This window comes from Marmota monax, unplaced genomic scaffold (assembly GCF_021218885.2).
Source record: "Marmota monax isolate L192 unplaced genomic scaffold, Marmota_monax_Labrador192_F-V1.1 WCK01_AAM20220418_F8-fsc00006, whole genome shotgun sequence".
Lineage (NCBI taxonomy): Eukaryota > Metazoa > Chordata > Mammalia > Rodentia > Sciuridae > Marmota > Marmota monax.
In genome coordinates this window covers 4,983,260-5,010,307 of record NW_026693712.1, presented here as the reverse complement: position 1 = coordinate 5,010,307, position 27,048 = coordinate 4,983,260, and the positions used below count along the sequence as shown (strand labels likewise).

Genomic DNA, 27,048 nt, shown 5'->3' with positions numbered 1-27,048 from the left:
TTACTTTTTAAAAAAATATTTGTGACATTTAAGAAAATATGTCTGTAGAATAAAAGGTCAGCCTTCTAATTTCAGTTTTTAAATATGTTATAAAACAATTGATGTACAATGCTAATTTAGAGTTGAATACTAAATATTAAAACATTTTTAAAAATCTAAGATTTCATCTTATTTACAATTAAGCCTTATAAGATATATAAAATTTATTTAAATACACAGGAAGTTCTGTCAGTTTGGAAGATGAGTTAATTAAAATGAAAATCAAACTTATAAAATGTGTGAACTCCATTTTAAAAACTTCAAGGTGTTTAAGTTTGTAAAGCAGTAGACAAAGTCCTCCATATTTTATTAAAATTTGTGAGTCTGATGAATGAAAAACATCTATAAGCTGAATTTTGCATAAAAAGCAACTAGATTTTTGGATGTACAATGCTAGTAAGTCAAATATTAATTATAAATTCAAAGTGAATTTCTAGGTAGGCTTTCCTACATTGCACATGCTCATGTACATAGGCACACCAACACACACACACACACACACACACAGGCACCAAAAACTAAACATTTAACAATACTAAATAGCAATTAGAATACCCAGGTGGTCTGGCTTATTGTACCAAGAAATCATTGCCTTTATAATTTGAAGCAAAATTTTTTCAAAGTATTTTTGTTATAAAAATTAATTCCACATTTAAACTTGATTGCATTTCAAATTTAAAATGGCTATGTGTGTATTACAGATTTAAAATAAAAAAACAAAAATGGGCTTTTTCATTTCAAGAACACGCTGTCTATTCAGAGAAAAGGCAAATGAAAATACATTTTATATGACTAGACAGGAACTGATTATATTAATTATCTCTAATCACAGTATCACAAACACATGGAAATAAATTAATTAATCGAGATGCACACTTCAAGTTTTGGCAAGTCAGCTTGATATTCATGATAAAGAATTGCTGTGAAGCTGGGCACAGTAGCACATGCCTGTAATCTGAATTTGGGAGGTTGAGGCAAGAGAATCACAAGTTCAAGGCCAGCCTGTGCATCTTAGGGATGCCCTGTCTCAAAATATACTAAAACAGGGCTGGGATGTAGCTCAGTGCAGAGGACTTGCCTAGCATGTGCAAGGCCCTGGGTTCAACTCATTGCTGAAAAAATAATAATAATAAAGAACGAAAAGAAAGTTCATGGAATTATTTAATTTCATGAAAATCTTTCAATTTAATGTTTATATAACTTAGAGCTATGGTAGAATGATTCCAGAGTATTTTTAACTGATATCCAAACACTATTAAAACCAAAGCAAGAACCCTCACTTTCAGTTTGTAATACTATACATGCAAGTGTCTCACAATGTTCAAAACACTTTCATGTCTTACTTGATCCTAACAGTAAGCCCATGTGATTAATAGCTGTTAAAACACACCTTACACATAAGAAAGTAATGTCCATAGAAATTAAACCCAGTATTCAAGGATACTGTACATACAGGGTAGCTTTGGGATTTGTTCTGTGTTTAATTTGCCTGTTTCTTCCATTCTAGGTTGAGAATCTGAACCTTTTTTCTAGGAAGCCAGGAAGATGAGGTAATAAATGTAACACTTTTCCTTGGAAAACTATATGTGGCCATGCACATGATGCTTAGGTGTTTGTATGTGCATTTATGGTCAGATGATGAGTATATGGAAAGAGGAGAACAATATCCAGAGGTTTCTCAACCACAAACTTTTAAACTATCACACTTTTTACTTCCCTCTCTCCTTAACATAACTGTAGTTCTATATATTCATTAGGATCGATGTAGGCACCAAAAAGTATTGGCTAACTCGCAGCCATCTCATGAAGAACCACAGAAAATAGCAATGTACACAACAGGAATATTTATTATATTCTGATATTCTGATATAACTGATTATGTTAATAAAAATACATTGGAGTGTGTCTGAGTCAACATTTATTTAGGTACCTGAGATTTTAATCGATAGCACTTTTTAAGAGGTCATTTTTGTAACATTAAAAAACATGTATCTGTATACACACACACACACACACACACACTTATGAAAACACATACACACATATACATGTACACATACACATATACATTAAAAACATTTCTTCATTAATACTTAAAGTTCTCCAAGTCAAAAATAAATAAACACATTCATAGTGTTTCTTAACACAGATTAGGCAAGAATACTAATCCAAGGATGAACAAATTTAGGATTTAATTAAATTTATGACCAGAGTAAAATCTCCTCAAACATGATTTTTTATGTCCTAGTAATCTCCTTTATGAAAAATTTTCTAACCCATTCTCTTTGCCAACCAGTTTCTTAGAAAAGGCTTCTGGCCTTGCCATACGCCACTCTCTCTTTTTTGTTCTTCGTGCCTGATAACAGGCATTTATCTGCAAGAAAAAAAGCCTGTTCCTCAAAGTGTGCTCTGTGGACCAGCAGCTTCTGCACAGCCTCAGAATTCAATAGAAATATATGTATTTGGGCCCCAGACAAGACCTACAGAAATAGAACCTGAATTTTAACAGCCTCCCAGATATTCCGCTGGCACATTTCAGTCAGAAGCAGAGCTGGTCTGTTCATTGTGCTTCATACATAAGAAAACTAGGTTTTTTTCTCCAAGAAACCTCACAACTGATGAAATGAACTTCCACTTCAGTGGGCACCAGCTGCCTGTTGTATGTGAACATGGAAAAGGAGCCACATCCTGAGACAGTTTCCACAAACCCCAGGCCACCCCAGCCATGAAAGTGTAACTGAAGAAATTTCAAGATCTTTCTGAGCTACCCTTCTTACTGAAAGTACTGAGAAGGAGGAAGCACCTGCCTAGGCTCCTGTGCTAGATTTCTGGAAGGTACTTATGTAGCAGTAAGCACTATCTTGAACACTCACCAAGTACACCTATGAAGTTGGTTGGCCTCAATCAACACATTTGTGATCTATTTATTTAATTTCTCTAAAGTTCTTTGTTTTTAGAGACCTTTTAAAAATCCAGTTTCAAAAGAACACTATTTCATTGATTATAGTTACTTTAAAAAGAAAGAATACAAATAACAATGATTGCTGGTGAGGATGTGGGAGAAGAGGTACATTTATACATTGTTGGTGGGGCTGCAAATTAGTGCAATCCCTCTAGAAAGCAGTATAGAGACTCCTCAAAAGATTAGGAATGGAACCACCAAATGACCCAACCATCTTACCCCTTGGTTTCTATCCAAAAGAACTAAAATCAGCATACTATAGTGATACATGCATACCAATGTTTATGGCAGCACAATTCACAATAGCCTAGTTACAGAACTAGGTGCCCATCAATAAAAATGGGTAAGGAAAATGTACTATATATATATATATACACACAATGGAGTTTACCCAGTCATGAAGAATTGCTGGTAGAGGGATGAAACTGGAGCTCATCATGCTGAGTAACATAAATCAGACTCGGAAAGTCATGGGTCAAATGTTTTTTCTCATATGCAGAAGCTAGAGAGAAATAAGGATTAAAAAAGGGCAATCTCATAAAAATCAAAGGGAGAAGAAAGGAGTAAAAAAAGGGAATCAAGGAAAACAAGGGATAAAAAAGAACAAGTAGTAGGGATTGAAATGGAGTAAATTATGTTAGGTGCATTTATAATTATATAACTATAACTCACTAATAAAAACATAAGAAGTTTTTTAAAAGATGTGCATTCCATATCAAAAAAAGAAAGACCTGAATAGAGTACATAGAATTGAATTTGTGAATAAAAGTAAATTTATTGACTGCTTTTCAAATTAGCTAATGACAGTCTTTGTTTATTTGTTTGTTTGTTTTAATCTGTGAAGTCAGGTAACCATAATGGAACTAAGAAATTATTGACAAAATATGCACAGGTGTTAGATAACCCTTGGTTCATATAAATGTTCTGTCACTTTCATTTCTTTTATTTTGGTTAAGCATCTCATCTTCCATTTAGAGCATATACCAGCACCATCCCCCACCATTCACCACCAATTGATCAAACTGGAAAAGTTATTTAATGTCTCAAAGGCTCAGCTTCCTCATCTATAAAATGAGTATAATTATACCTGCCTCACAGTGATCTTCTAGGAATTTAATAAGATAATACGTGAGTCCGGCCCATAGAAAGCACTCAGTAGGGTTAACTATAACTTTGTTGTTGCCTTAAATACATTTTAAAAGTGCTTAGGAGAAGCACTTTAGGATCAGGAAGTATATCTGGCTCAGATACCTTTATAATCTCCAGAACTCAGCCCATTGGTTTTTACATTATAGATACCAAATCAATGTATGTTAAAATTGATTGAGTTGAATCGATTGTGCTGAATCTGATTTTTCCTATGAAGAAGGGGAAGAAATGACTTGTTATAAGAAACAATGAATTCTCTTACATGGAAAAGTAGAATAGAAACCTGCATTCTTCCCAAGCAGAAGTTCCACTAAACCACATGGCCCTAGCACCCTATTCTGTGGTCTCTGTACACTATCCTTACAGTTCTGAGACACTATTAATAGACCCTTCACCAAGGTGAGCCTGGCTAGGTGTTTTCTGAGGCTACCCCTCCATTGTCCCTGCTGATAGAGAACAGACTTGAGTGGTGGGAACATGAGTTTAAAGGAATAATTCTATAAACAGAGCCCACTGTGCTAGCCCCCACATACTTTCTTTTTTTAAAAGGAAAGGAAGCTGGCTTTGAACACTTGATCCTCCTGCTTCAGCCTCCCAAACCACTGGGATTACAGGCATGTGCCACTGTGCCCAATTTAAAACAGCGATTTACGGCTGGGGACATAGCTCAGGTGGTAGAATGCTTGCCTGGCATGCCCAAAGCCCTGGTTCAATCCCCAGCACCACAAAAAAAGAAAGAAAGGAAAGGCAATTACCTGCAGCCCTGCCTGATAAGTAATTCCCCCTAACCACAAAATCTTAAAAGAACAGGTTCCAATTAGAACCAGCAGCATGAGCCAAACTAACCTAGAGCTGTCATGTGGGGTGGGGACTTGAAAGTCTGATGCCATACTGAAAGTCAAAAGGTGGACCTGGGCAGGACTCTCTCAAAACTTCCCTGAGATCCCCAATAAAACTGGAGGGCAGGAAGGGCACGACGCTGTCCCTCTCCCATCTGAAAGAACCCACTCTTTCCTTTGAGGGTATCCCCTTTTCCGGTTGCCTATCCTTTGGATACACTTGTACCTGTTACTCTGAGCAACATGTCTGAAATTTTTCTGGCTTGATGTAAGAATGGGTCTGCTTCACTTTCACAGCAGGCCTCTGCCCTGTAACAATGGCCAGCTCTGAACTGGTAGGCAACTCTCCAGAGGAGGAGGACTAGAAAAGATGACACTTTAGCATGCATGCCCTTAACAATTTCCTGATGAAGAGCTAGGGTTTTTTGTTTTGTTTTCAAGTAGATAGAATATTTATTTATTTATTCTTTTTAGCTACACAGGACAATAAAATATGTATTTTGACATATTATACATACATGGAGCCTAATTTCCCATTCTTGTGGTTGTACATGATGTGGAGTTACATTGGTTGTGTATTCATATATGAACACAGGAAAGTTGTCTGATTCATTCTACTGTCTTTCCTATTCCCATCCAGTTTTAATATTTGTAAAGCTTTCTAATCTTTGAAGCTAGGAAGGAGGATAGGGAAAGGTAAGAACCAAAAGTACAGGTTGCTAACAGTAGAGCTGGGTGGGCCAGCCAGGTCCCCAAGGAAGGAGCAGAAGGAGAGCCCAGGTCAAGCCTCCAGAATTGCCCTCAGCAGCGCCATCTACTGTGCCCGGGCTGTGTTGAGGGACAGGCGGATGGGATTCGGTTCCCCTGAAGGGGCTACTTAAGCTACACAAAAGAAACTCTCTTCAAATACAGGCATTTATTTGTAGAAAAGCATCCTTTTTTGCCTTCCAGGTAAACTGAGTACCAAACATTAAACTAAAACAAGGACTGACTCCTGCAATGGAATTCCTTTGGTAACTGGAAACAGTTAAAAATGGTGACTGTGCTATCCTCCGAGCAGCAAAACCTGGTTGAAAAAGAGCTGATGAAAACACTACCCAAAATCCTGCATTTGCTCTTCCTTCTCCATTCACAAGGGTGCTTCACTAGAGCCAGCCATGAGAGCACAGAAGAGTGACTGACTACAAGGCACCCCCAAGAACCGGGAAGTGAGAGAAGAAGGCAGTCTGTCTCTGGGGGTTCAGTAAAGAAATCAAGATATCACAGTCAAGAGATGCAAAATACTCTTAAAGAGACCAAATAGCTCCCAGGCTGTGAGAGGAGAAAGTAAGCTGATTAAATATATTAACATATCTAAAGGGAAAATGTTTTAGTCTCCAGGGGCAGCTGGTCAGCTGGAAGGCCTAAGAAAAAGAGAATTCCAATGGAAAATGCCAAAGGTGTCCATCCAAGCAGTCCAGGGGTCACCTTGCAATCTGTCTGGTAGAAGACAAAGATTTATTTTGACCAATAAAATTCCAGGCACTATGTGAACTTCCTTAACTTTCCAAGAATGGCTGCACTGTTGAATCAAACAACAGAGAGGCTGAGCTATGGAAGGCTCTGGCTCTGAAACTCTGAAACTCTAACTGACCTTGCTTGGATCCACACTCCCTGCAACAGGTGGCCAATAAAATCTGCTTCCCACCTGCCTGCCGGCCTTCAAGAAGATGATGCAGGGCCAAAAGATAGAGGGAAGAAAACCCCTCCAACTCTGGGTAAGGTGTGACATAGCATCTTGGCTTTCTGTATAGGTCCTATGATCTGAGTTAATATAAATGCATCCTGGAAGACAAAAATAGTGTCTCTGTGTGTTGACAAATATGCTTTACAGACATCAAAATAACAACAACAGAGGATTCTAGAAATGGGCCAGCCTGGCCAGCCAGGTCTCCACACCTCAGCACTGTGTGCTAAGTTTTGCTTTCTTTTCAAAGTTTCACATAACCCCGGGGCCAACTGAGATCAGTTCATGATTATTCTCTAAGATGTTTGATATAAACATGTAATTTTTCTTATTCAGCATCATTATTAATCAAAGACATGCAAATTAAGAAAAAAATTGCAAAGGGAAAATTGGCACCGGGTAAAAGCTAAAAGGCATTCTCATTTGCTGCCGGTGTGTATATAAACTGGAAATATTCAAAAGTCTTAGAAATATGTATGCTTCTGACCCAGCAATTCTCCTTACAGGAATTTAGCCTTTCTCAATTAAAAATATGTACAATTATATAACCACAATGATGGGTTTCAGAGTAGTTCATAATAGGTCTAACTTGGAATTATATAAATATTCAAATGTTGAAATAAGTTAAATAAATAGCTATAATGCAATAATATACTGACATTGCAATATGTTTCAAAAGTACATTTTCTGACCCAGAAATGTATTTTTAAATTTTCTTCTTTTTATCAAATTACACGTTCTGGTTTTTTTTTTTTGGGGGGGGGTCTTATTGTTTTGTACACTTATTATCATGTATAGCTCTATAGGTTCTGAATCAAAGTTGAGGAGCTGCCCTTATCTGCACAAAGAATAGAATCTAAAAGTTGGAAGGAAATTGAGGTAGGGTACTGAACCCAAGTCTTCTATGAGACACAAAAGGTACAAATGATTTATCTGAGGCCACCCAGCTGAGTGATGGCAGAGCCAGTGCCACAAACTCAGATCTGTCCAGACATTTCTGTTGCCTGCAAATTACAGTAGAACCTTGTCTCTATGCTAATCAACATTAGTGTCTCTACTCAGAAAGTGGAGGTACCCCTCTCGCTGTATGTCAAGCCAAAAAATGTGAGTAAAATAGTTCTTGAGGATCTCTAAGAGAACTGTGCACAATAATAAGAAACCTCAACTGCAAACTGCATCCTTTATAATCTTCTAGGATTTTCTACATGTGTCATAAAATACCAAACCTCTCTCAGGACATCTCAGAATAAATTGGTGAGATGCAGAGTGGAGAAATGAGGGGAAATGACCACAAAAATGAGGTTGTACTTTGTGACTCATACTTAGTCATTTCTTAATGTGAACACTCCCCTTCATTTAATAACCCCCATCATTCTATGCACCAGAAAAGAATACATCAGCCACCCAGAAGTTAACTGGGGTCAGCAGCAGCAAAATTAAGTCTCCGTTCTCTTCTGTGACCTAAGTGCAGTGACTCCTGACCAATTTCCAAAGAAACATTTATGGAAGAACTGCAAGGCCACATCCAACCTTGAATCATCTTTCTGCAAGAGCTGTTTTCTCTCCAAGCAATATTTATTTGAAGGCTTTTGATACCACAGGGGGATACAGTCGATGCTTCACTCCTTAGAGAAGCCAAGAAAGTAGCAATCAAGAGTGAAAGGGAATGTTCCGGATGCCCCATCTCCCCAGGCCTCCATCTCACTGTCACTGACAGAAGCAAACCAGCACTGAGAAAAGCAAGGGCATCTCATAAGGAATGAACGTCTTACTTACGGACACACATGTCCCTGCTTTCATAAAATCCAGGACAACACTGGGATTTGCGCCTATACATAGTTTTTTCCCCATGTCGATAGGCAGTCCGATAACTGATTCTATATAAAGAGAAAAAAAAATCACACATTAGTTCTTTTGACCCACAATTTTGTCAGAATAAATTTCAATTTTAATAAAAAGAGCTCTTAATTATAATAAAAATAGGCAAAAAAAGTACTTTCAAAAAATAAGAAGAGGGGCTGGGGTTGTGGCTCAGAGGTAGAGCGCTCACCTAGCTCATTCAATCCTTAGCACCACATAAAATAAAATAAAGGTATTGTGTCCAACTACAACTAAAAAACAAAATATTTTTTAAGAAATTAGACGAAACATAGAAAAATCGTCTTAACCTATTTTATGCTGACTCCAGAAAATTTTCTGAGATTATGTTGTGATTCCTTAAGTCACCCTGGTGGCATGGGCCACCTCTCTGTCTTCCTGTATCAGGAGCAAAGCTAGGACAATAGTAAGCCCTCCATAACTAGCCACTGAATGCATTGCTGTGCGTTCTCAAGTAACTGATATCTTAGATGGTATCTGACTCCATTGCCAGGTAGCCAAACTCATAAGCATATCTGAGTCTTCATTACCTGTGCCGTGTGCATTTAAACCAGTTTAGGATGTCAGTGCAGCTGGTGTAGTAAATCTGATCAAAGGGATGCGGGTATGACTCTTGCACAGTTACTGAATAGCTGGGGAAAAAAAACAAAGAAAATAAAGTATCCATATTTTTTCCTTTTTACAATAATGACATAAGCCACACTATAAAACAATTGTAGGCTAAATTGTTGGCAACTCCATACTGACTTTTAACAGAGAATCTCTCTATTTTCTTAGGTTTTTATTTGAACAAGAAGCCCCCAAAGACCAGTATTAACAATATCTTTCAATGACAAGACTTCATTCTGTACATTTCAAAGGAAATCAACTTTTACTATTCATTATAAACCCGAATATTCACCAATTTAAAGCATTTCACTATTTTGGTTTTTTTTGTTTTTTGTTTTTTTTTTTTTGTATTTAATTCCCTCCCCTTATCCCAGGGCTCCAGGGATAGCAAAGGCCTTCCACAAAAAAGTTTTTTATTTACTTCTGCATACAGATAATAAGGTTAATCATCGAAGAGACAATTCAAGTATTCATAACAGAGTACATTTGCTACTGATTCTGAAAAATCAGAAAAAAAACATTTTTCTCTGGTGGGAATTTGGAATAATTTGCTTTCATGTTCCTGTCCTACTTCTATTTCTCAGGCAGCAGAAGAGAATATACAACATCTAAATAAAAACTACAAAAAAATTCTTTAAACTTGGCTCTAAACATATGTCTGAGACAATTAGTCTGAAACAATCATACCAACAGCTTGTTGCTACTTAAACATTCTGTTTTCTGACACGTTTTCACTAACAGCTTCTTGTTAGAGTAAAAACATACAGTCTTGTCAGCTCCAAAATGTGAGTGTATTACGTCCATGAAACATTCAATACTTGGTCCCATACTTCTTAATTTTAAAATTTACTACATACTCAAGAGCTTAATGTCTCCCTACAAGAAAACCGGGAGAATTTTATTTTTCTAAACAATTTATTCTATTCGCTTTAAGTTTCTTAAAGATTTCCACTAAAGTCTTCATGCTAACAAACAAAATGGGCCATAATTACAGACCCACTTGCAGCAAATCAATAGCTCAAGTTCATTAATAGGAACTATCCACTAGAGAAGGTATGGAGGGAATGAGGTTGAGATTTCAGCATGAAGAGTTCAGGTTAGACAAATGACAGAAACTTGTGATTTAAAAAGCTCTGTGGTGCTGGCCTCACAAACAATGGGTCTTCTTTCTGAAGCTGGTTTCTGGTAGTTTTTATATACTTAGGCTTCAGTAGGAGATACATGAAATAATCATACTATACATGTTTGTATATATTTCATTTGGGGGGATAATGCAATTTGATTTCTAGATAAATTCATGAATCTTTCACAAATGTTAGGCAAAAGAAAAAGGTCTTATTAAAAAGACCACTGGCTTAGAAGGTGAGGTCATAATCTGACCTGACACTAGGAACTGGATGACCTTCAACAGAAAACCTCACTTCCCTGGGTCTTAATTATCTCATCTTGACATAAAAAGGTCAGACAGTGTAGAAGATCCCTTCCCATTTGGAATCCTAAATTTCTAACATACAACCTATATTTCTACCCCAGCAAAAGATCTTTGTTGCTACCAGTAAACATAGGTTCACTCGAGAATAGTTTGTACAACTGCCTGTATACTGTGATATAACTCATTTGGGGTAAAACAGGAGACCTCTGCTAAAATATTAATGTTCTTGTAATTGTTTCTCACAAGAAGCTATTGATATTTTCCTCAGATCCAAAGCAGTGTCCTGAGGTTCCGGTTGGTGCAATTCTAAGCCTTGCATGTCAATAGTTTTTTCCTGCCTGGCCAGCTACTTATAGATAACTGAATCTTGAGACTAATTGTATCAACCTCTTTTGCATTAGTAGTGGTGAGTGAACAAATGTCTTCTATGTCTGGACCTGATGTATAGGTGCAGTCCTACCAGCAGGAAAGAGACTTCCCACCACTCTGAATGAATCTGGTGAAAAGCCCTTCTTCCACCAGGCTGTGAGTACAAATTGATCTGAATTCAATCAGTTTGTTGGATCTAGATTAGATAGAACATTCCCAGAAAGTTCCAAAGACTATATTATTATGTTCAGGTCTGTATGTCTTGGAAAGCAAAAGTGATCATTAACAAATGCATTTTGGCCAGTTCCATTTGAGATGGGTGAGAGAACTGATTCCATAATCAAACATGAAAAACATTTCACTTCTACCAGCCATGAGGATTCCTTAAATAAGGGGAAATGTTCAAATACATTAATTTCCTCATCTTGCCACTGTTGCTCACTAACAACACACATTTCACAGGATGCCTCTCTGGTGTAGGACATAAACAGCTCTTCTCTATAAAATGTGGTAGAAGTATTTAGGATTCCAATTCAACAAATATTTATTGGACAACGTCCATGCAGTTCCTGCCCTCTGTGAGCTCTCCATCGTAAAGAGGTCAATACATAAAAGCTAAATATAATATGATATGGTTTTCATAGAGAAATATATAAAGTTTGGGAAAATAGAAGTATAAAATTTACTATGCTTTGAGCATTTCTCCTTATTTTTGACTCTTTTCACGAAAATCAATTCAGAACTGACTGGATAGAAATTACTTAACATATTAATCAGGAACTGAGACTTCCACTTAAGTTTGTAGGAGAAGTGTGCTAAGCCTCTCCAACTCAAATTTCATTTCTGTTACTTTTTCATACATTCTTTTCTGTATAGAATTCTTTTCTTTCTCTTTCTCTATCTCTCTCTCTCTCCCTTTCTTCATTTTTAAGGGTATTATACTGCAAAATTTGGAAAAAAATTTTAAGAGGCAGAGAACTCTGTTTTGCTCTGCTTCTTCTTCTCTAGGGTTTTTCAGTTTTTAGTTTGAGAGTTTTATTTACATTTTTTTCCATATTGTAATCATGCCATGCCTATATTTTTGAAACTTGGCTACATCATAAGCATTTTTTCATGTTGGTAAATGATGATTGCCAAATGTTCTGTAAGTGACTTTATCTAATTTGCTCAATACCCACCTATCATCAGGTAATTAGTTTGTCATTGTTCATGGGCCCACTTGCTGGAGGCCCTAAGTTTGCAGCATGAAGACAAATGTCTTTGATGCAGTCTGACCTCCTCTGATCATCACTGCTCTGGCCAGTGCCCGGCTACTATTGGAACTGAATTAGCTCCTCTGCTGACAGTCCACGGAACTCCATGTTCTTCAGCAGCTGCTCCTCAAGCCATAAACTGGGAAGACACCTTCCCACTGTCTAGTCTACTCTGGTTTTTGTGGTAAATGAGCTCCCAGCACTAGTGAGTCAGCCTAGATTCAACACTAACACCAGAATAACCAGGCACCATCCTACCCCTATCACCTCTCAAATGTCACCATGTAAAACACTGATTTAGAGTCTCTGAAGCAGACAGTGTGGAGCAAACTGTGGTGCAAAAGGAATCTGATCCCAATTCAGCACTATTTTCAGCATTAGAATGCAAAACTCCTTATTTCCTGGTTGTTTGTTGAATCTTCTCAAAACACACTGAAAACATATCATCATCATGATTTTTAACCTAATAAGTGTTATCCAGGAGAAACCCCAGCAAGATTTAATTTAAGGTCAAAAAATGGGGGTGGGGAGAAGCCATTACCACTTGGACACATTCCAAAGTGGTTAATTACATGTTATCTGCCTAAATTATCTTGTTACTTTAATCAGATATGGTAATAATCATCATTTCTTAGCTCACTTCAGTACTGCTGATTCTATTATTACCACTTCTGTATTAGTAATTGAACGTTTGGGCAAAGAGTGGTTTCTCTTTCTTAGTGCCTTTTTGAGAAGAATCCTCACTAGATAGAGGAGCTCCAATTCACAGAATAGAAAAAGAGGATGGGAAGGAGGAACAGAGAATTTCACACAATTATTCATTTTCCAAAAGTATATTGTGCAGAATTCCTTTAATCACAAAAATGCCTGTGTATTTTTAATGATTTCATTTTCTTTCTTTTCATTTTATGCACAATTTCTTAGACTCACAATTGCCACATTCAAACAAGGCACAACTCTATTTGAATATAAATATTCAGATATCAGTGGGGGTGCAACTAAAGGGCACTAATAGAAGCATTTTTGTTTGGTGCTTCTCAAATTTAATGTGCAGACAAATCCCCAGGGGAGCTTGTTAAAATTCAGATTGTGACTCCATGGGGCTGGGGTGGGGCCCAGAGTGAGTTTCTCATGAGCTCAGGACCCAGGTCCACAGATCACACTGAGAAGCAAGGATCCGGGTGATTCCATGGCTCTGAACCATGGGGTACAGGTGACTTTTAATATAAAAAAATGCTACAATGATCCCCTACTACCAAGAATTGTATTCCTGGAGCTAATTTTCTCTCCTCATTTTAATTCAAGCCCATTTTGAAAATACAGAACCTATCACCTGCACCTTTATTTGATCATTTTAATTTACCTTTCTATACCTTTTTCATTCCTTTAGAAACAATTCCACTTTCTTTTACCTTTTTTCTAGAAATCATTAGTCTTAAAAGAGGAACCTTATCAATAAGACTCGCCGCAGTCCGGCTGCAGCGAAATAACCGGGTGGGTGACGAGCAACTTGTGTAGATCGATACAGCAGGAGTGGGAGCCGTTTATTGTAGGACTGGAGGAGTATATATACATTACACACAGCTTATCTTAATTAACATAAACTAGATACAGCAGTCAACCAATAAGGAATCTCCACACTTAATGGCTCGCTGGCGTTACTTCACAAACCACTCCCTCTGCAAAATGCCAGGTGCCATCTTGACTTGTTTACAGACTCTAACAAAGACTACAATTTGAATCCTTTCTAGCAGTCGTTTTAAAAACTCATTCCCCTATTTCTCCCCACTCAAAGAGAGAGTTTGCCTTAGTCAGTTGTGCAACTGCAGAATTATATGAAGTTTAAAGATTACTGTGCCCCTTTTCTATCTGTCATGATCTCTACACCCCATCCCAATGGATGTTTGTATTTGGTCATCTCATACACTACTAAGAAGTAGACTCACTCACTTGGTAATTATATGTTGAGCCACTGCCACATGCAAGGCAGTGTTCTGGAGAGAGGGAAGAATCAGTGTTAAACAGTTCTTACGTATTTACAGTCTTGAGCAAATGTTGAGCAAGGAATCAGTACACATTTTGTACCTATAAGCAGGTACTAGATTATTTGAAGGCTTGCATTTTTTTCCTCCAATACTCTTTCCTTCAGAACCTATTTGTTCATATCTTATCATCTTGGCTGCTCCCATATCTACTATCCCAAACACTGCCAGGCCCATGACTCAAGCTGTTTTTTATGAACACAATATGGCAAAAACACACTCTCTTCCCTCTCAAACACGCTCTCCTTTTAGTTTTCCCTATGTGCAATGAACCTCTACTCTTTCACACAGTAGGTGCTGAATTCCGGCAGACCTCTTGCACATCCTGTAGTCAATGCATCATCAAGATCTGTTGATTCTTATTTCAGAACATCTCACAAACTTGACTTTTCCTGCTATCATCCTCTATGAAATTAAACAACCAGTAGTCTTTCCTTTTTCTAAATTTGATATGTACCCACTTGTGTATTCATAAACTCATTTCTATTATTTTAATATTAATTGCATACTCTCTTAGTGAGAAGTCTTAGGGGGAGGTTCTGTAAAAATCATAAAGATAATTAATAGGCTGTTTTCCTCTTCAGTCCTACATAAAATAGTTAATATCACAAATATGTTATACACATGTTTATAGCTTAACATTTGATAGCGATATATAACTTCATCGATGGAATGAGTAATCTTGTTTTTGTTGTCCTTATTGTAATACTATCAATGAGAGGAGGACGAGGCCTTACCAAAAAGTAATGCTATGAGGAAGGAACCAGAGATCCCAAAGAAAAACCACCACTGAAGTGCTAGAAGAACCTCTGGACTTTGGGGCTTCCTAACAGCATGGACTTTGGGCTTCCTAACAGTATGACAACAGGTGAGCTCTGGTTTGCTAATTATGGTACTGAGGGTAACATGAAAACCAGTCCAAGAGTTTGATGTAATTGTACTCCCAGCTAGTCAAATACATTTTACCCTTTAGTACTTAGCACCTTCAATTTGTTTGAAATGCTTGCATTCACATTGTTATTTTTAGATAAAGATAATTTCTTGGGAATAAAAGTAACACATAAGAACAGAGCAGACTCGATTTGTGCTACCAATCATGTTTGTCCTACATATCACCAATCACTTGTGTTATTTTTGGTTCCAAAAGGAACATAAGATCCCTGAGGTTGACTGGTTTTTGTGTGGTTGTTGTTTGTTTGTTTTTGTTTTAATTTTTGTTTTTTCGCATTTCTGTGTTTCCTACTGCAAATTGCAGAAACCTGGACACTGCAAATGTTGGGCAAATGTTGAGCAAGGAATCAGTACAAATTTTGTACCTATAAGCTGCTTTCCCACAATGCATCCAATCTCCCCCTCCTCCAGCACTGTACCTTCTCTGGGCACAGTCCTAATGGTCCACAGCCATGGGTTTCAAGCTATCTTTGATTCCTAGAACTCTCCCAACCATTGCTATCCACTCATCTTTCAGCTCTTCAAGAACCATCTCAGGGGAAACCACCCCCATGAGCCTTGCCCCATCCTCCAAAAATGGGGTCTCTCTTTTTAAGCCACCAAAGGCACAATTTTTTTATCTCATACGTTCCAACACTTTAGTGTTTTGTTCCCTCCTACCTCATGCTGCTCCCTCATTGTTCCCAAGCATAGGCCCAGCTCTCCAAAATTACTGCAAATAGATTCAGAGCAGGCAAGACCTTAGGGACTTCATTCTAATTGAGGTATTAATGTTTTCCCCAGGTCTTCAATTGCACCTGTATTAGAATCAGATCTATCAAGGGGTTTTTTTTATACACAATATATATTCTATAAGGACCAAAGTGAGTAATACTACTCAACCTATTAGATATGCCTAATGATTTTTACAGAAAAGCAATTTCACAGTCTCCTTGAATTCTAATTTTATATGTCAGAGTGATAATGATAATATACAGAGGAACTTCTGGGCAATTATTCCTCAGGCTGCTTTGAGAATGGTTACCTTTCCCAATGGCTGCACACATTAGGGTCTTCAAGATTCAGAGGCAATGCTGTCTTAATCCAGTGGCACAGCAGTAAACAGACAAGGCTCAGGCATGAATTCAAAGAAATAATCATTTTTTTCCTGAAGAACAACCTGAAAAAAAATAGAACTGCATTAAAATCACCCAAACAGAATTATTTTCAGTAGAGCAATCACTCAGTACCAGTTGTCTCTAGGGCTGACACGTGCATAACAGTCCATGTATTTAAATAGCCAGGGCACTACATTTTGTGGTTCACAAAAGAGAGGTGTTTCTTATGTTGTGCAGAGTGCCTACGGAATTGTAAATCACTAAAATGTGCAAATCATCATTAATTACCACCACCACAAAAGACCTTCTCATCCACGCCAGCTGATTATTAAAGGAATCCACCAGAATAACACAGAGCTTCCAGATTCTCTCAACAGGCATATTCCCTTCTGGAAGAAGAAGGCCCACAGAGAAATCTGGCCTCATTTGTCTTAGAGAATAAATGATGAAATAGAAGCTCCTTTGACTCCAAGAAAGGCACCTCTGGCTCAAGCTGAGAGTCATTCAATAATTCTTTCAACATGGACTGAATGCCTACCCAATCTTAGGTGCCATGAGAAACTGGTTACAAAATAGAACTAGTCCCCTTCCCTATCCTTTAAGATTCTTATAATGTATTGATTGTGACATAAATATCTTAAATGCACTGCTTCAGCTTCTCCATTTGCTGAAAAGAAACTATCTTATAGTGGTTTCTGCAAAAATAAATAAATAGAAAAAAAAAGGTGTTTAGAGGTCCATTTTGGAAAAAAATGAAGCTAAAGATCATAATCAAAAAACAAATGGCAACATATTTGGAAGCCTGGAAAACAGGTAAGCTGGCAAAAGAGAGGAAAAATAAGAGGGAGAATGTTCCAGACAGAGAGATCCAGGGGTGAGGGAGGGCCAGGTGCATCTGGGGAACTCAAATCAATTCATAGCAAGAGAAAGGAGATAGTTGGAGAAGGAGACTGGGGGCATACCACAGCAGGTCTTATAAGCCATTGTAAAATATGGAACTTCATCCCAGGATAACAGGGAGCTGGTAAAGGGTACTGAGTGACACTGGAAAGATGACTCTGGCTATAGGGGACGACTGTTAGAGGGAGCCAGGTCAGATGCCAGTGTGGGGAACCAGGAAGCAGAACTGGGATGGCAGGGAGTTGAGTGACTCTAGGAGATTTTTAGAAGGTGGAATCCACAGGACTTGGCTACCAAATGCAAGACTAGGGGAAAAGAAAGACTTCTGGTTTAGTCCTGGTGGAAATGATCAGTTGTTCATTGAGATCGGAAGCACAAAACCCTCCTCCTCTGGGGAGGGAAGCTTCAAGTTCAGTGTTAGATGAATCAAGTTTGAGGTTTCTATAAGGTATTCCAGTAAAGCCACCTACAGGAATTTGTTGAACATCTACTATTTGCCAGGCACATGTATGTAACAATTGTAATATCATATGCACCTGAGAATCACAAGCATTTCTTCACTTCTTGGAAATTCACACTCAGAAGGAAAAGCTCAATTGTCACACTGTGTCATTGTAAAAATGGACATCAAATTAGAAATAGCTGATCCATTGACTAAATTACAGAAAAAAAAATAAGCATTAACCTGTCTGTTGTGAAACTAATAACAATGGGGCAGATTATTTAATCCAAGCTATCATTTCCAGACTTTAATTTTCCATACCATGAAGTTAACAGTTCTTGGTATATGAGAATCAAATGTATTAAATGATAACTTTTTTATTTGAAAAGATAATATTAAATAAATAATAAATGAAAATGAAAGGGAAAAAAACCAACTAGGATGTAGTTTAGCCTTCAAATTCAGGGGGACAGATTGAACAAGGAAATAGTAAATAAATTCTCCAAGATCAAGACTGCAGAGAAGGGCAAGTATTTTAAATGTGTTATGGCAAATTATTTATCTCTGACTCCACAAAGATTAAAGTAAGAGAAAGTGATTTGGAATAAAAAAGTATCTGAGTTTGTAAGATAATTTAAAAATAGTGTTAGTCATTAAGGGAAGTTGTGAAATCTTTAGGAAGCATATTCTAATGCAATATATAAAGCATAATTAGCCAAAATATGACTTATAACATAATTTCAATTATTGATATTTCTCACTAGCTTACATTAAAAAGTTGTAAAATCTGAAGTTTAACATTATGTAACTAAAGAAGCTATTCCATCTAACAGGAATGAATTAAAAATAATGATGAGGAGGAGGAGGAGAATGATAAATGGCTAACATTTCCTGGCTCATTATTGTGTGCTAGACACAGTACTGAGCTCCTCATGAACTATTTTAATCCTCACAGCTTACCCCAGAAGTAGGGGGTTTTATTGTTCTCATTTTACAGCTGAAGACATGTAATATACGCCTAGTGTTTCCCTCATCTGTCAGAAAAAGAAGACATTTATTATATTTGGTTGTAACAAATAAGCAGAGCAAATATCTCTCTGTCTCATAGCTTTTCTTTGCCAGGGTAAGCATTTTGTTTCAATGAAGTGTGAAATTCATATATTAACTTTCATTCTTTCCTCAAAGACAAAATGAAGGTTGGTGAGCAGTAATCTGCTATCTCCTCATAAACAATTACCCCAAATTGAGGAGTTTATTTCCTGAGTCACCATCTCAGATCAAACCATCCATTTACCAATTAGAAATGTTTAGTCTGTAAAGTTAGAAATTACCCCCAAGCAAATAAAACTGCCAAGGAAAACAATGAGACTGTGTGATCTCTCAATGTAAAAATTGTGACACTAGACTTCCAGTTTCTCTTTTTGCTTTGCACCTGATGCAATGCTTGTGAAAGTGGGTGGCAGGAAAAAAGTTGAATTTGGTTACCTCCTCATTGCTTTTTAAATTCAGCATGTAGAAATGTCAAACTGCATCGCAAAGTCACAGGTGGCATTTGCGGAAGGGAAAAGATCAGTATTTAAAAGATGTGTATGTGTGTGGTCACCTACATAAATTGGTCTCTTCATCCCAAAGCAGTTTATTAATTAAAATCAGAAAATTAACTGAGTTCTAGAACAATCTATATTAGAGAATAAAGTGTCAAAAGTAAAGGGAATGGCTAGATCAATATACAGGGATCAAGCAAACTCAAGTAAGATGGTTAAAACTGAGAAAACAGTGCAAATATTATAAACGTTGGAAAAAGAAGACATCTCACAAATATTCGAATAAACTATAACTATAGAAACACAGCATTTCACTATAATAGAAAATGTGGATTGCTCTATTGTTCCATATTGTTTAATGAAGGCTCTGATATGCAATCCAACAGTTAACAGAGCATTACAGTGTACTCTATTTTATTTGTTGTCTTCTATAGGTGAGCATGATTTTTCCTTTATGCCTGTTCTGGTGAAGGAAAAGTTGAATATGTTTTCCCCTATTTCTGTCTTCTATGCTTTCATATAATTTTCTACACTACAGTGAAAATAAAAACAAAATATAATTTTTCAAAAATAGCATTATTTCAATTGGAAAAAAAGCAACACAGTAGTAATGTGCTTCATTAAAAAGAAATATTTTGAATATATTCAAAACTCTAAATTGAATATTAAGATACCCTCACCCACCCGGTCTTCATCATCAAATAACTTTCCTTATGATTCCATTTAACAAAATTTTAAATGTAAAAAATATAAGTCATTTGCATAAACCCCCTAGTGCCAAACTTGATTGCATCCCAGATCATTCACTTAATTATTATGGAAAAATCAAAACAGAAAATCAGTACAACTGATTAGCATTGCTAAAGTGCTCCTATTAGAAGAGGAGACACAGCCCGCAGAGTTAACTCTTCCTGCCTTGCAGCTCCGTTTGGAATACAGGCTTGCTTATCCCACCACAAAAGCCTCCATCCATAATCAGGTTGAATAAAATCCTTACAATGGATGAGTCTGGGTACTCATAATAAACAGTATTTTCTTTATCAGTGTGTTAAGGAGAAATAAATAACAGGGCGTCTACTTACTAATTTATTTTGCAACAACAGAGGGATAAATGATTCTAGGCAATTCCTTTTGGGCTCTAAATTCGATTACTTTTCTAAAAACATTAATTGTACACATAGAAATAACTAGGGTCCCCACATCCAGTTTTTTTCTCAAGCTTATTACCTATCTCCAAGATCTTCTCACAGTATTCTAGATTAAAACCAATTTCTTAATTAAGAATAGCCACTTTTCCACAATCAATTTTCCCCTCTGGATGCCAAGAGCCATCTATTCCACTTGGCCACTCTATCAGGCCTAGAGAGGCTGTGCTACTTGCTTCTCTTCAAACGACTCAGACAGGCTGCCCAGGTGGGGCAGAAGGCAATGGGCTGTTCTTCCTGGAGCTTCGTGCCTATGAACATGGTATCCACAGTTCAGCTTCAGCATATTAATGATTAACTTTTTCTGATTGCCCTGAGAACACCCTCAGATGAGAACATCCATGGAAATACAACTTTGCTGATAAAAGGAATCCTTGAGGCACAGTCATGATTTGTATTTTCACCACTCAATGTGTGTCACTCAGCTTTGTGCTAACAAACCAATTGGCCTTATTGCTTTGGGTCTGAAGTGGCAGGTGCTCAGGTGGAGAAGACCTGTTCACCTCATGGCCAGGTGTGACAGAGAGAGGAAGGCATGAGGTCCCACTATCCCCTTCAAGAGCACACCTCCAGTGATCTAAAACCTCCTGCTAGGACCCACCTCTTAATATTTCCACCAGCCCTTAACAGTACACACTGGGGAACAGCCTTTAACACATGCACCTTTGAGGAACATTTAAGATCTAAACTAGAGACTAGTCATTCTAACAGCACTTTCCATTGCCCAAGCATGACTCTTCGTTTCAAGCAGTACATGTGTAATGGTTAATTTGAATTGTCGATTTGATTGGATTAAGCGATGCCTAAGATTGAAAGACTTCTGGGTGTGTTAATGAGGGTGTATCCAGTAATGACTGGCAGGTGGGAGAGCAAACTGAAGTGGAGACCCTCTCTAAGCATGAGCAGCACTGTCCAACAGGATGGTGGCTTGGATGGAATAAATGTTGGAAAAACAAGGAAGCAGCAGCAGATGCAAGCTTGATTCTTCTTGAAGGGGTTCGTGATTGCTGCTGTAATCACCTGAGGATATCAGACTCTTGCTTCTTCACTTTTCCAAAGAGGACTCTGCCAGTGATTCTCCAGGGATTTTGTAGAAGCCTTCCATCTCAACTAGGGTAGCATCATTGATCCCTCTTGTTCTGGGGTTTCAGCCTCTTGGACTGCACAACTACTGGTTCTTCCATCTCTCCAGGATGCAGACAGCCACTGTGGACTATCCAGCTTCTGGTTGTGTAAGCCAATCTAATAAGTCCCCTTTTTATAATCATACTGTTGATTCTGTTCCTCTAAAGAACCCTGATTATATAACATGTGATTATATCGTTGTATAAACAAGACTCCCCAAATCCCTACACATTAGCATGAAGCGAGTGTTAAAGAATGGTTCTAGAATTTCTTGGGCAACTTCCCATCAAGCAAAAACCAGGCAAGGTCCTAATGATGTCTGGCATTGAGCTACCCTGAGAGAGCTCACAATCCCACACTGAAGACAGCTACAAACTGCATTTCAATACAGCGTGATACACACTGTGATTAAGACCTAAATGGCTGCCGTGGGAACATAAGGATAAAGCCTCATCTATGTAATCAGCCAACCCCACAGTCATCATGTAGGTGGAGTTAAGGGATAGCCTGAAGAAGACCGTGGTGATCCATTTATCAACTTTAGAGATTATAATGTCCCTATGAATCCATCATTCACAACTTTGGGGAAAATCCACCAACAGTACTCATTAAAGATCTAAATGCAAGAAACTATGGGGACTATTGTGATTTACAAGCTTTGTCTCTGGCCTTAATAATTCAAAATCTACTGGGGAGAAAAATGATAAACAAAATATGAATATTTGCCAAATGAGTCAACTTCGAAATGACTTGCCAGGACTTTAAAAGGAACAAAAATCAACATGAGCATGAAGACTCATGAAAAAAGTTAAGCTTGAACCTAGGATTTAAAAAGAAAAAGAACTAGAAGTTATTGAGTTGCACCTCACACATGTAATCTCACTAGTCCATGGGGTAGGATATATTATCCCCATATGAGAACATTGAGACAAATAGGACAAAGTAGAGATTACAGCAAACCTGACTGACAGCTGCAATATCTGTGACCTATCCTTAACATCTGCCTGGATAAAAGGAAGTCTTTGGGTAAATGAAGACCTACCAGGAGTCACAAGGCAAAGAAAAACGTATGAACCAAGGCTTGGAGGTGGAGAGCAAAAGGTTTTGTTAGGGATTATGAAAAACAATGTTAGAAAAGAAGGTAGTGCTCAGTGATGAAGGGTCAGTCTTAAGCATTGGGCTTAAGATTAATTTATCCTGTCTGCAGTAGAATTTACTTGAAGTCTTTGAGCAGCAGAAGAAGAAAGAGAAGGAGGAGGAGAAACTGAGGGGAGGGAGTAGAAGAGGAGCAGAAAGAGAAGGAAATGTGGTTTTGGGGAAATTTAACAAAGAATGTGCATAAAACCTCACTGAGGGACCAAATCCTTCAGAGACAAAGACTGTACAGAGGGGACTGCACTCAGGCATGAAGTGGAAAAACCTTCCTAGATTGATAGCCTAAGGTATAGGAAGTATGTGAGAAAAATAAAAGAAAGACAAGAAGAACTGGAAGAAATAATAGAAATTAGAGTTGCTATCAGATGAGCTGTTTTGGGTTAAGCTTTTCTGAATCCCAGTTTTATTTTCTAGGTTCAGTGCATCTCTTACTAGGCAAAAACCAAACAACAACAAGAAGAAAAAAGAAAAGGAAAATAGTCCTTCTGTAAAGCTTACTCATTCTCTCATGCTGTTCATAAACTATGCTCTACTACTAACTGTAACTATACTCTATTATTGTAGCCAGACTCCAAGATGGTCTCCAATGGTCCCTGCATTATGTAACTCTACTCACATTCAATAGAGTACACTTGCATAACCAATAAGGTATTGCAGAAATGACAGAATAGAACTTCAAAGCCTAGGTCATAAAGATACTAGTTCCATTTTGTTTCTTAGATCTCCTTTCTGTGGGAAGTCATCTATCTCATTGCAAGGATTCTAGTGAAAGAGTCACATGGGTGAGGAACTGAGACCTCCTGCATCAGTCATATTCATGATCCACTTTGGAAGCAGATCCTCCAACCTCTGTAAAGTTCTTATTTCCTGCATACTGATTATAACCTCATGAGACCCTGAACCACGAGCATAACTACTCCCAAATGTTTAAGCCACTACATTTTGAGGTAATGTTATGCAACAATTAGAAACCAATATACCTATATATAAGTATTTCCATACCAAATTACTTTGTTTTACTTCCAACATATCATCCAATAATGCCCACCATTTTGTTAGCACTGTCAGTAGTGTATTACACAGAGGAGACCACCTGCAATGATTCCGAAGTCTCTTCCCAACATTCTAAATCCTGGCAAGAGCCCATCATCTTCTAATTACAGTTTGTTATTTTGTGCCTAGAGGCATGACCTCATCAATGCCTGTGTTTGAGGCACATCTGCTGTTTTTTTACACAAAGCACTGTCCTACATTGTTCTGCCATGTATCTTTAACCATTTAGCATGTGTCTGTTCACAAGAATTGACCTACCTTATAGTAACTTGGAGAGTTAATCATGTATTTTGTGCTACAGATTATTTATAGAACATTAAATAATTGATTTCAAGCTCTTCTCTGAGTTACTTTTTCATCTACTAATAAATGTTCCTTTTATCTTCCTGCATTTGAAGTCTTTTTCTATGATTATCCCTGATTAAACAAATATAAAAAATTTAATAGTAAGGGCCTTTAACACCCTACTTTCAGAATTGGATAGATCACCCAGATCAAAAAATCAACAAAGAAATGACAGAGTTAAACTGCATTCTAGACCAAACAGATCTAAAGCATATCTACAGAATAATCTACCTAACACCTAAAGAATATATGTTCTTGGGCTGGGTTTGTGGCTCAGTGATAGAATGCTTGCCTCCCACACATGAGGCCCTGGGTTCAATCCTCAGCACCACATAAAAATAAATAAGTAAAAATAAAGATACTGTGTCCATCTACAACTAAAACAAATTTTTAAAATGAACATACATTCTTAATGGCACATGGAATATTCTCCAAGACAGACAGTATATTAGGCTATTCAATTCTCAAAAAAAATTTTTTTTTAAATTCTGGGCCCCGGAGATACAGCTAAGTGGTAGAGTGCTTGCCTGGCACACATTAAGCCCTAGGTTTGATTATCAGTACCACCACCCCTCCCCCCGAAAAAAAAATTAGTTAAAATTGTATCTTTTCTGGTCACATTGTGGTAAAACCAGGAACCAAAAAATAAGAAAAACTTTGGAACCTATGCAAATACATGGAAATTAAAAATATTAACTCTTAAATAATCAGTGTCTCAAGAAGACAATTAAGTAGGAAATGGAAAAACTTCTTGAACCAAATGAAAACAGAAATAGAATGTACCAAAGCTTATGGAAAAAAGCAAAAGTATAATTGAAAGAAAAGTTTATAGCAATCAATGCCAACATCAAAAAAAGTATAAAGATCTCAAATAAACAACATATCACTGTGCCTGAAGTAGCTGGAAACCCAAGAGCAAACCAAACCCAAAATTAGTAGAAGAGAATAATAAAGATCAGAAGAGAAATAAATGAAATAAAGAAAAAAAACAGTTCAAAACATCAACAAAATGAAGAGCTGTTTCTTCAAAAAGATAAACAAAATTGACAAACTCTTACTAGACTAAGAAAAAGCCTAAAAATTCAAATCAGAAATGAAAAAGAAGTCATTACAACTGACACCATAGAAATACAAAGGATTACAAGAAAATTATTATAAACAACTATATGGAACAAATTTGGTAACCTAGAAGAAAAGGAAAAATTATGGGACACTTCTTACCAAGATTGAACCATGAAGAAATAGAATACCTGAACAGATTAATAATGCAGAATGAGGTTGAAACAGTAATTAAAATTCTCCCATCAAAGAATAGTCCAGGGTCAGAAGACTTCACTACTGAATTCTACCAAAAGTTTAAAAAAAAAAACACAAAAACTAATGCCAATTCTTAAATGATTCAAAAAAATGAAAAGGAAGGAATTCTTCCAAACTCACTCTATGAGGGGAGCATTGCACTAATACCAAAACCAAACAAGGACACAACAAAGAAAGAAAGCCACAGGCCAATATTCCTGATGAACAGAGATGCAAAAATTCTCAACAAAACAGTAGAGAACAAAATCTAATAGCACATTAAAAAGATTATTCATGGGACGGGAGTTGTGGTTCAGTGGTAGAGCACTTGCCTGGCATATGTGAAGCCCTGGGTTTGATCCTCAGCACTGCATATAAATAAATAAACAAATAAAATAAAAGATCTATTTAAACTAAAAAATATTTTTAAAAAATATATTATTCATTATGATCAAGTGGGATTCATCCTAAAATACAATTTTCAAAATAATCAATGAATGTGATACATCACAGAAATATACATCAAGAAGAAGAACAAAAAAAAAAAACCATCATCATCTCAATAGATATAGAAAAGGCATTTGATAAAATGCAACATCACTTCACCATGAAAATTCTGAACAAATTAGGTATTGGAGGACATAATACAGACCACTTAATGAGCCAATAGCTAACATCTTACTGGAATGGGGGAAAGGTGAAGGTTTTCTCACTTAAGATCTAGAAGATCATCACAATGCTCACTTTAATTGAATGCAGCACTGGAAGTCTCAGCCAGAGCAATCAGGAAAAAAACAGAAAAAATTAAAGGGCATTGGAATCAAAAGCAGGAAGTCAAATTGTCACTGTTTGCAGATGACATGATCTTATGCAAAGATCCCCAAAGACTCCACCAAAATATTATTAAATTTAATAAACAAATTCAGCCAATTTGAAGAATACAAAATCAATACACAAAAATCAGTAGCATTGCAATATGACCAAAGACAATTATCTGACATAGAACCAAGAAAGCAACTCCATTTACAATAGTCACAAAAAATAAGATAAAATACTAACAAGTTTAATAAAAGAAATTAAAGATCTCTACAATAAAAATAATAAAATGATGATGAAAGAAATTGAAGAAGTCTTGAAGAAGTGGAAAGCATTCCATGTTCATGGACTGAAAGAATCAATATTATAAAAATGGCCATACTACCCAAAGCTATTTATGGATTCGATATAATCCCTATCAAAATACTAATGATAATCTTCACAGAACTAAACTAGGGAAAACAATTTAAAACTTATATGGAACCAAAAGGAAAAAAAAAAAAAACCTAATAGCTAATGTCATCTTAAGCATAAAGAACAAAGCAAGAGGCACTATACTACCTGACTTCGAAACAAATTATAAGAACTATAGTAATCAAAACAGCATGGTAGCATGCTACTGACATAATAACAGACACATCCACCAAAGGAACAGAAGAAAGCCAAGAAGTAAACCCACAAATGTATAGCAAAGTTTCAACAAAGTGCTAAGAACTTTTACTAGAGAAAGGACAGACTTTTCAATAAATCATGCTGGGAAAATTGAATACCCATGTGCAGAAGAATAAAGTAAAAATGAATTAAAGACTTTAAGTGTGAAG

General features: G+C 36.9%; 1 protein-coding gene across 2 annotated transcripts in view; it reads right to left on the bottom strand.

Moving 5' to 3' along the window:
• The window catches only part of Megf10 (multiple EGF like domains 10), a 168,328-nt gene that overhangs the window by 104,035 nt on the left and 37,245 nt on the right, over positions 1-27,048 (bottom strand). For both annotated transcript variants that reach the window (XM_058584209.1, XM_058584208.1), the window contains exons 2-4: positions 16,274-16,408; positions 9,124-9,225; positions 8,492-8,592 (exon numbers count right to left, since the gene is read on the bottom strand). In XM_058584209.1, the coding sequence (XP_058440192.1) occupies positions 8,492-8,592; positions 9,124-9,225; positions 16,274-16,389 (319 nt within the window). In that variant the 5' untranslated portion in view covers positions 16,390-16,408. The remainder of the gene's footprint in view (positions 1-8,491; positions 8,593-9,123; positions 9,226-16,273; positions 16,409-27,048) is intronic.